Source organism: Citrus clementina, unplaced genomic scaffold (genome assembly GCF_000493195.1).
Source record: "Citrus clementina cultivar Clemenules unplaced genomic scaffold, Citrus_clementina_v1.0 scaffold_5, whole genome shotgun sequence".
NCBI lineage: Eukaryota > Viridiplantae > Streptophyta > Magnoliopsida > Sapindales > Rutaceae > Citrus > Citrus x clementina.
In genome coordinates this window covers 2,936,837-2,947,933 of record NW_006262201.1, presented here as the reverse complement: position 1 = coordinate 2,947,933, position 11,097 = coordinate 2,936,837, and the positions used below count along the sequence as shown (strand labels likewise).

The following is an 11,097-nucleotide window of genomic DNA, read 5'->3' as shown; positions in this document are numbered from 1 at the left end:
TTCAGTAAAACTTTTCAAATAGAGCTTATTTGAGTAGAGTTTTTTTTTTTTTTGGTAAAGTTTTCACACAAAAAAATAATAATAGTTGTTTGATTGTTAATGAGAGTTTTTATTAAAAACTAAAAATTATTTTAATAATTAATTTTTTTTAAAGTTATGCTATAAAGGAATAAAATAAGATTGTTAAAAAAGTGGTGAATATTTTAAAATTTTTAATATTTTAAAAAAACTTTTCAATTAATCTCTACTTTCAAAAGTTTAAAATTTGAGTTTAATTAAACTTAGACACATCGATATATTGATATAAAGAAATAACATTATGTATGTGCTGAAAATTTAGCTCATAATGACTAAAAATGTAAGAAAAGTGTAGGCATATGCCTTGAAGTAGGGGTGTTCAGAATCCAATATGTCCGATCGACTGAATCTGATCCGTATAAATCCGATTCGTGGATTGGTGGATTGGATATGGATTGAAAATTTAAAAATCCATAGTCGATGGATTGGATATGGATTTACTTCTGTAAATTCGCAGAAATTCGTGAATCCGCAAAAAAAAAAAAAAAATATATATATATATATATATATATAATTAAAAAATTATAAATGTGACATTGCATAGTTACTAAGCATTATAACATATCTTAGCCATTACCCAATAATAATATAAAATGAAAAATAATTAAATAATCAAATATACAAATATAACTTGTAAAAATTTTAAAACAAAATAAAAATAAAGTCACACGCACTAGTAAAAGCAAAGTAACATAACGCAAAGTCACCAACAATTTGCAAACAAAAAACCCTAAGCTTCCCCGCCGTCACACACACTAGCAACACTCAATACTGGTTGGATACACTCTCGACACGGATTTAAAGGACATCGGCTGCGCGATTTCGGCGAAAGCAAGCCATCTTCTTTCCCAAGTCCATCAAGCCACTTCACAGTCATTAGTTTCAGTTGAACAATTTCACTATCACAACCTTCAAGATCGCCACCCGTATGACTTCTCGTGGTTCCCATCGTGGATGGCTCCGTAATCATCACTTTTCGACAGGCGCAACAACCCTAGTAACAACCCTGGTGAAGGATCAGACAGTGTTTGGTTTCCGAAACTTCGTCATTTCAATTAATTGTGGCTTTATTTGAACAATTAATTTCGGTGTTATATTAACGTATTATTGTAATTTTATTTGAACAATTAAGCTTGGTGTGTTATATTTTGAAACTTTGAACGTATTATTGTAGTTTTATTTGAATACTTAATCTCGATGTGTTATATTTTGAAACTTTAAATGTATTATTTTAGCTTTATTTAAACAATTAATTTATTTAAATTTTATTCAATTTTAAATTTAATTGGTAGTAAAATTATTTTTATATTAGATTTTTTTATTTCATTAGTTGGAGAGAACTAAAAATTTTTAATTCGAAAACTAATGCGTAAAATGGTGGATTGCATACGGATTGAGTCAAATCCGCATCCGATCCGCAGATGTATTGATTGGATTTGGATTGAATTTTATCAATCCGTGGATTGGATTGGATTGAAAAATTATAATCCGCAAAATCATGGATCGGATATGGATTGATGTCCAATCCGTAAAATCCGATCCGCGAACACCCCTACCTTGAAGGATTAAAGTGATGCGGGTTGAAGGTGATGATGGCGAGGGCAGCTTATTTGCATCATATTGACTTCAGAATGCAACTCTTCTTCTTCTTCTGCATCACAGGATACATTTAGCATAAAAGAAATTGGTCACTCAGTTCAGTAAGAGTATCTTCAAAAATTAGCACCACTGGACTCAAAAGCCAAATGGTAAACTTGTGAAAAAGTAGTGGTGTGTGGGAATGGGACGTGCTTGTTACGTCAGAAGTAAAATGGAATTGACCGTTCAGCCCTATATATATATATATATGCAATTGACCCCACGGCTTATAAAGGTTGTATTGCTGAGATAATAAAGGATGGATTTATGAATTTCTAACTCTTGATGGGAGCTTAGAAGCCATGAAAGTTCAAAGAAAATCACATTTAGTCGAGAGGGTGAGTGGTGGCAAGATAATGGTGTGTGGGGAATGGGACGTGCTTGCTACGTCAGAAGTAAAATAGAATTGACCGTTCAGCCAAATATATATATGCAATTGACAAAAATGGTGCTTGTTACCAATAATCGCTTATGAGGTAAAGTTTGGAATCGGGATGTATCGCTGAGATAATAAAGGTTGGATTTGTGAATTTCTAATTCTTGATGGGAGCTTAGAAGCCATGAAAGTTCAAAGAAAATGACATTTAGTCGAGAGGGTGAGTGCCGAGTGGTGGCAAGATAGAAGTGCATTTTGATTTTTCAATTATTCTTTTTCATTTCTTTTGAAATTAGCAAACTTATTCAAATCACGTAAAGCAAACTTACACGACGACTTTGCGGGTCCCCCAATTTACGCGACTTTTATTGTCTTAAAGCTCAAGGATGTGATGGTGCTTCATCAGGTAACAATTTTTTGTTTCATTTCATTTTCCAATAATTATTCGTAACAATTTTCTCTAAATTTGGCATTGTAAGGTGGCATCAAATAATCAATATATATTTCTTTATTAATATTATACTTGGAGCCAAGTAAGTAGACATAGTATTTCTTTTTATTCTTCTTTTTCTAAAAAATAAATAAATAAAAGTCTGTTTCCAGAAATGAAATAGTGTTGGGGTTGGCAATAAACTCTGGATCTGCATGTTAAAAAATATGGATCCAAATCTTAAAAATCAAGATTCGTGCGGATCCGAATAACTGGATATCTGGATCCGCATTATTTTATAATTTAATTATTTATTTAATTAAATTTCAATTTCAATTGAAAATTATATAAATTAAATTATTTATTTAAATGTATAAGCATAATTAACTCTATAATTTCATTAACTATGAAAAATATACTAAAATAATAATAATAATAATTAGAGAATATTGTAATAAATCGGTTTACCTTTATTTTTTTTAATTTTTTTTTATGTTTGATTTATATTATGAAATTATTGTTTGTGAATTTATAGTGTTGTTGTATGTTATTTATGTTGAATTGATATAAATTGTTGATTGTTAAATTATAATTGAATTTTATTTAATATTATTATGTAAATTATTAAATTTAAAATTTATTTAATATGTTGGGGTACTGTCTTTAAATTTAAGGTGATTGTTTATGACTTTAATATGAGATAAAAAGGGTCCCAGAGTTGATTTGACCTTTAAGGGGTTTAAGATCTAGGACATAAATAGAAGTATGGAACTTTGAGGGAAAAAAACCGTTTGTTGGGCCCGACAAGTCACACTCCCATAACAAACAAAAGAGATTCTTTTGCTATTTAAAATTAATATTGAAAAACTCGAAGGATCAAATGATGACAGAAGAGACAAACATTTATTTATGGACAGTATAGAATTTATTCTCGGCAAGTTCAAAAACTGGGGGAAATTTACAGTAATAACTATTAAAGTTTTGATGTTTTTCATCTTAACCCCTCAAAAATATTTCTATCAACATTAGCCATAAAACAACTTTTGAGACCAAAATACCCCTCCCTCATCTCTTCCCCAACACTCCCTTTCACTCATCTCTCCCAAACCGATCCAACTCCCATCATCGGCGGCGACATCAACCCTCGTCGGCGGCGGCTCCATCTCTCACCGGCATCCGATCTACGATCTACAACCTTAAACAAAACCTAGGTTAGTCATTTTTCTTATTTTCATTAATTTAAAATGAGATTTTAGAATAATAATAGTTATAGCTTGAGAATAATGGTGGTGGTGGTGATGTTTGTGGTGGTTAGTGGTGTTTGGGAGTATTGTTTTTCGATTTTGGAGTGTTGTGGCTTAATTTTGGGGGTGGGGAGGGAGGGGAGTAGGGCACGCGCGCGCGTGCCCATCGCTGGGCAGCTGTCGCACCAAAAATTAGAGTGTCCTTTTTTTTAAAGAGTCAATTTTTTTTTCTGTAAATGTAATGTAATAATTATATAAATATTACAGATACATGGCGAAATCAGAATCACCGGATATCGAAGTAGGCAAGATGTATTTTCGTTATGCCGATCACTTTCCTGGTCGAATTTCGAGCATGTGTAAGTTATCTTCGGTCGTAAAAGCCATCGAGGAAAAATTAACAAAGCGGCAGTTGAGTATGTTCAAAAAGGATATATTTGGGCATTTCTTGGAGTGTCGAAGTTTTCCATTTAGTGGGGTAATTTTGCACAATCTTTTACTGAGGCAAGTGGTCCATGAAGAAGATAGTCGTGAAGATCAGTTATGGTTTCAAATTAGTGAGCATTTGATTCGCTTGTCAATTGTCGAATGGTGCTTGGTTACTAGACTTTCATTTGGTGTTGATACCAATCAAAAAAATGATGAAATGGAGCAGAGGCTACAAAATACGTATTTTGGTGGTGTGCATCGTAAGATTAATGTGAACCAATTCGATGCAGTATTTAAGGAGTTGAAATTCGAGGAAATGGACGATATGGACGCATTAAAGATTGCGCTATTTTATTTTGCGGACAGAGTACTAAATGCAAGAAAAAATCACTGTCAAATCAATTTCGATTGGCTTGACGAAGTTGATGATATACAGTACTTCCGAAAGCGTCTATAGGGTCTATTGTCGTGGGAAATGATTTATGAGAGTCTTGACAATGCACTGTTCGAGAAAGACGAGAAATTTAAGAAGACTCGGTTGAAAAATCCAGATCATAACATTGAAAAATACAATCTTTACGGCTTTACGTCTGGGGTTCAGGTGAGTTTTTTTTTGTTTATTAATAAGTTTTATAGTATTAAATATTTGATAGTTGTTTTATTTGATTTTTCACTTTGGTTGTTGTAGGCTTGGATTTACGAAGCAATCGGAGGGTTGCCATCAACATGGGTCATCAAAACGAAGAATAAGATTCCTCGCATTCTGCAATGGAAGCCCATGGCGTCTTCGAGAATCAACTTTGCGGAGGTTTATTCGTTCTTCAACGACGAATCTCGTCTTGTAAGTAATATGTATTACTTATTTTTTTTACTTTACTAAATTTAAGTTATGCATACCTACTTAAAATTTTCAATTGAATTTATGGCAGGGGGACGTTTTACAAACTCTTGAGCCAAATTCAAAGGAGAGTAGCAGAAATTATTGGCTCTCTGTGAAGGATTACTTGCCAAGCATTCCAGACTGGGTTCATAAGGTCGGTATACTCTAAGTACTAAAAAATGTTTAATCGAAAATTTTGACTTTTCATTTACTAATTTTAAATGATACTTTATACAGCACCAACCCTCAATCAACGCGATGCCGTCGGTTACAAGGCAATCAGACGAGCATGACGATCATGATGACATACCAAACCCAATACCAGAGCAGTGTCATGACACTTATGAGGATGAGGTGGCTGGTGATGACCACCAGCAGCAAATAGACAACTCTGATGACGCACGGGATTCTGAGGTTATAAATAATATACGATATTTTTCCTTTATAAATTATAAATTTTTTATTGTTATTCTAAAGTTTTATTTTTTCTTTTGTAATAGTCGAGGACAAAGCAGTTTAATGATTACATACAACAACGGCTGGATAAGATTGATCGTAACGTGTATGAAATAAAGTCAGAATTAAAAGATTTTAAAGAAATCGTTGTTGGCTTCATCGACACATTTTCTAAACATCCAAATAAGGATTCTCCCACTGCACGCTCGTATGCGGTGAGCAAATTTAAATTTAATAATTATGTTCGTTTAACTTTTAATTTGATAGTTGTTTAATATGTTCTTCTTGGCGAATAGACAGACCCCAGATGACTATGGAGTGTATACTGACGTGGGCAATGAAAATATGTCTACGCCCACGTCGTTGTATAGTTTCTACGGGGATGTTAGTGGGGAGAGCGTGCAGGTGTTCACTGAAGTGCCTCCGGGCGTTAGTAAGTTCGGCCACGCGTACATACCGTCGTATGTTTATAACAGTCCTTACATGATTCCTCCGGTCAGGCGAGGACAGAACGTCCGGCCTTTACCTCGACCCCAAATATGGAGCATGCGATTGACATAAGTACGAGTGTGGATGTAAATCCACTGAGAGGATTGGAGGACTCTAGTTTGTTTGCTGAGTTTGATCAATGGTTCACTGGTGATAGCAGAGTCCGTCGGAGAGTCCAGCACCCGCGGTCATTCTTTCAAATACTTTTGGGTACAGCTTCGATGGGATGGCTAGGCGATGAGGTATTTATATTTCCGAAGTTATGTATACTGTTGTGGATTTGTTTCACCAAAATTTTTCTTTTAAATCGTAATATTTTTGTTTCTCTACAGCATATTCACAAGTATCTACGCTTGATTAGCGAGAAACAATGACAGTATCCAAATGCCTTACTCCAACGTGTCACACATACTGACACATTTTTTTGGGTAACGTGCCGACAAAACTTATAAATACTATTTAATTTTTTTTTAATTATTGCCTTTAAGTTTTGTTCATTTATGCATTTCTTGGTTATCTATGTACTAGGTGTTCTTGAATCAGTTATGGAATAACGGGGATTGTTCGGTCGATTCATTGGTATTCGACGACCGCTTGAATAGTTATCTTTGTGGGCAACAACACACAATGTCCAAATCAATGACGGATGTCGATATGGTATGTATTTTATTGCATTTCACATACTCCATAATGAAAATATTCGAGTTGTCGCTTTTTTTTTTGTATTTCAATTTCATATATAACGAACATGTTTTTCAATTTTAATATACAGTTACTCATCCCTGTTAACTTGGACGGCGCGCATTGGGTACTAACACGAGTTGACTTGCGGAAAAATAAAGTCTGGATTTATGACTCATTACTCACATTTCGCGACGACAAAAGGTACAAGTTGAAATTCAAGCCACTTGAAGTTATATTCCCTCGATGGTTGGAATATGTTGGCTTCTACAACATCCGACCCGGGTTGCGGAGTGCAGACCCCTGGAAAGTTATTGCAGTTAAGAGCGCGCCACAACAAGAGCCCGGAACTGGCGATTGCGGTGTTTTTGTATTGATGGTTACGATGTATTTAATGTTCGGGCTTGGATTGGAGTTTAACGCTAGTCATGTCGAGTACTTTAGAAAGAAGATTGCGGTTGACATATTTAATGACGATATTGTATTGTAAACCGTTGTAGTAATTTGAATGTTGAAACTTGAATTTTTATTTTAATTTGCACACTTAAGTTTATATAATTTTAATGCTCACATTTTAATATTTAAAATAAAAATAAATTTTTATGACATATAAGTGTACAATACACAAAAAACAATTACAGTTTTAACCAACGAAACACAAAAACAACTAACTTCGAGTTGACGCAATGGGATTCTTACATCGCTTACGATTATGGCCCAGTTCATGACATTGCCCGCATCTTACAGTCCGCCGGTTAACATCCTCGTCAGCCGAGGGTATTCTGAGCTCTTTGCGACGGCCAGGTGGTGGTGCCTCAACTGGTGGGTACACTTGCATCTCCTGAATTTCATCTGGAACTTCCCAATCAGCCACATCACCAACTGGCTCTACTGGTTGTGCATAAGCCATCGCCAACGATTCTGTAGTGTAAAAGTCCGAGCAAAGGTTAATAAAATCCACCCGGTGTGTTAGACACGCCGCAATTGCATGAGCACATACAAGCTGATCAAGCTGAAACACTCTGCAGGTCCAAGTTCTCTTTTGCAAGTCAACCAAACCTTCCTTAAGCCCACCGCCTATAACTTGAAATCGATGCGGAGACACCAGCCGAACTATCATTCTTTCAGCTATAGTTCTCCTCTCAGTGTCTATTTCATCTGCCCATGTTGTTAGCCGAGTAGTTATTGACTCAGCCACAATTTTCCTATCATAAAACCATTGATGCATTGTTTTCCTAAAGTGATCAACAAGATGAGTAACAAGAAATTTTCGAGGTTCCCGCATGAAAGAATTAACACTCTCCGCGATGTTGGTGGTAAGTATGCTGTACCTCCTACATTCAAACTGAGACCTTGCCCAATTACACGTACCGACATTATTTTCTAGGTAATCAGCCACACCCAAGTGGATCATCCACAACCTTTCAAGTTGTCTCTTAAATTCCTCGTGGCCATATGCTTTTGCTGCATTAATAAAGGCAGGCTCAAATTCATCCCAAAGAGCTTTGGACATTCTAAACTGTGACTTAATGTTACCTTTGATGTGGTAAAAAAAAACGCCATGAGTTGCATTATGAAATACTTTAAGAACGGCTCTCCTTATGGCAGTGCATCGATCAGAGATAATTACCAACTCAGGTCTATCGCCAATCACACCGTGTAACTTCATCATAACCATTCCCAAGCATCATTGTTTTCTGAATCCATGATCCCAATGGCTAACAGATACAATTGATTGTTACCATCAAGACATGTTGCCACGAACATGCTTCCATGATATAGTCCCTTCAGATGAGTACCATCTACAGCAATGACAGGCCGAATGTACTGCATAAAACCCTTGATGGAAGATCCGAGTGCTACAAAATAGTACAAGAAATTACCATCTCCATCATGCTCGAGGTGAGTGACTGTACCCTCATTCGCTGTAGTTAGTACGTGAGAGTATTTAGGGAGCAAGTTGTATGACTCTGCAGGGTTGCCTCGAACTATTTCAAGACCAACTTCTCTCGCCCGATATGCCTGCTGGTATGTTAACTGAACACCGTATTCCTGTTGCATATCTGTTTTTATGTCATTCGGAGTATAAATCCTCTTGTCTTGAATATATTTTTCTGCGATAATATGACCGACAACCCGGCTCCTTACTTGATGACGTCCATCAACCAATATCTCATTATGACAAGTGTGTACATTGTCAATTCTCTTTACCACCCAAGGAACATTTTGCTCGTTCGAACATCTAGTTGCTCGAATACGCCATTTACATGATTCTGAACAACAGTGAGCCTCAAAACGTGTCGTAGTAGACCGTGCAATCTTGAAATCAAACTTATCTCTAAAGGCAACCTTGCGTAGTTGTAATATAAACTCATTCTTCTCAGCAAATAGCTTACCCACACTGATATCATCTGAATCACAACTGCTAACAAAGCTTGGAGCAACCATGTTCGAAGGCAAAGTTGGAGCAAGACTTGTAAGGGGGTCAATTCGCCTTCTCGATCGAACCATAAAAAGACTAGGTCTATTGCCTCTATTATTCACAGGAGTATTGTCTTCACACTCATCGTCGTGCTGAAACGACGGAACATTCGAAGGACCGGCTCCTCCATCATCACCATCATTATTGAAATGAGTGCCCCTCGTATTATTAGAAGGTTCTGAACAAACATTATCCCCCTCTGTCTCATGATGAAAATCATCATTATCCCGAAAATCATTGTTGTGATACGGAGAATACCGTTGCTCCAACGAAGTCGTTATTGGAAATACCGTTGCTCCAACATCCTCTAACGTAATGCCGTTATCATCAATGTTGTCATAATTGTCGTGGATTGGAGAGTAATATTGCTGCAGCGATATTGTCCTTGGCAACACCTCTTCATCATTATCGGGGCTAGACATATTTGCTCTAAACGAAGTTTCTGTATCGACATGTGGCTCAATATCTTCACTCGGAACTCGAGGTGATGTGGTCACGAATATAGGAATGCATCCAAAATTGGCTACGTCGGATGCCATATGCAACACAACCCTCACCATTTCATCATCAAATATATCCATGGGCAGTGCACATATACGATATAATGTGTTACTAGACCTCAAAGTTGTCTTCATTGTGATACTATATTCATTAGGGTTTATTTGTAACACCTCGTATACTCTTGCCAATAACTGATCAAACAGACAATTTTTCCCAACCAAAAAAGCTCGATTTTTACCATTCACATACTCCATACAGCCATCATCTAATGTCTCCCACCAACCAACGTAACACAATTCAAGTACAACTGAATCCATTAAGCCTGAAATTATAAAAAAAAAATTATTTGGATCCGGATCAAATTAATACAGTTTTAATGAATCTCCAAGGCTTGGTGCGACAGGCAGCCTGTCGCCAGATTCACCCACGACTCAGTTCAGCAAGTTCAGAAAATAACTCATACCACTAAGTGATGCCGATTAGTGTTGGATTCGGAAATTTCCCAAAAACGGATTTCACTTTTACCGTTGTCTTTTGCCGTCGCCGTTGGTTGATGATTCAAGAGTGGAAAGCTGTGTTTGGTTTGACGATATGGGAGAAAAATTGTTGCTTTTGGTCTGTAAAGAAGGGTAATTTGGGGAGAAAGGCTTGTGTTTGGCTAATGTTGATAGAAAAAACTTGAGAGGGTTAGATGTGAAAATAACAAAATATTTATGGTTATTTTCATAAATTTCCCAAAAACTGGAGGTTGCAATTGCGAGAACATTTGATGAAATGGGATTATGATATTTTTAGTGAATTTTAAAATATTACCTTTCTATAAACTTTAAAATATTTTTAGTGAATTTATGTCTTTTTCTGTTAAATAGTGTACGAAGTTGTGTGGAGAAAACGAGGACATAACATTCGGGTCGGGGCCAGATCATTATCTCTTGGCTTGTGGCGGCCGTTGGTACAAAAAGGAAGAACGAGAACGTGGCTATTGATATTGATTGACTATTGATATTTGCATGCTGACTCAAGTTACATTTATACATAAGACAATCTATATCTTACATACATTCTACTCATATGAACAGTACATATGTGGGACTCATACATTGTTCATATGAGGAGAATATATTTTACATGCATGTAAGATAGTGGGATCTATACATAATTGTTCACACCAAGTACAACACTTATACCAATGTTATAATAGCACTATATTAATTCCATGTTCTGCAACTATGTGTAATTGTGTATTTAGTTGCAAAACATGAACTTGGATGACTAATTGCTAATTAATCGTTCAAAAGTGTCAAATTATTATTTGGTCCTCAACATGATCATATATTATGAGGATTGAGCAAACCTTTTCATCAGCTGCTTTAATTTTACGAGTAGTTATATAATTATAAACACTTTTACATA

At 35.8% G+C, this 11,097-nt stretch overlaps 2 protein-coding genes across 2 annotated transcripts; one reads left to right on the top strand and one right to left on the bottom strand.

The window, feature by feature from the left end:
- The first annotated feature begins 4,037 nt into the window (after window positions 1-4,037).
- Window positions 4,038-4,652, top strand: LOC112097719. Its single transcript, XM_024183096.1, has one exon. The coding sequence runs from the start codon at window positions 4,038-4,040 to the stop codon at window positions 4,650-4,652; it is 615 nt and encodes a 204-aa protein (XP_024038864.1).
- A 2,716-nt stretch (window positions 4,653-7,368) lies between these two features.
- On the bottom strand, window positions 7,369-8,370 carry LOC112097718. The gene has a single exon (XM_024183095.1). It carries the CDS (start codon window positions 8,368-8,370, stop codon window positions 7,369-7,371), a length of 1,002 nt encoding a protein of 333 aa, XP_024038863.1.
- Window positions 8,371-11,097: the final 2,727 nt, after the last annotated feature.

Coding starts and splice junctions, on each gene's coding strand:
- LOC112097719 (XM_024183096.1), top strand. CDS start 4,038: ATGGCGAAATCAGAATCACCGGATATCGAAGTAGGCAAGATGTATTTT.
- LOC112097718 (XM_024183095.1), bottom strand. CDS start 8,370: ATGAAGTTACACGGTGTGATTGGCGATAGACCTGAGTTGGTAATTATC.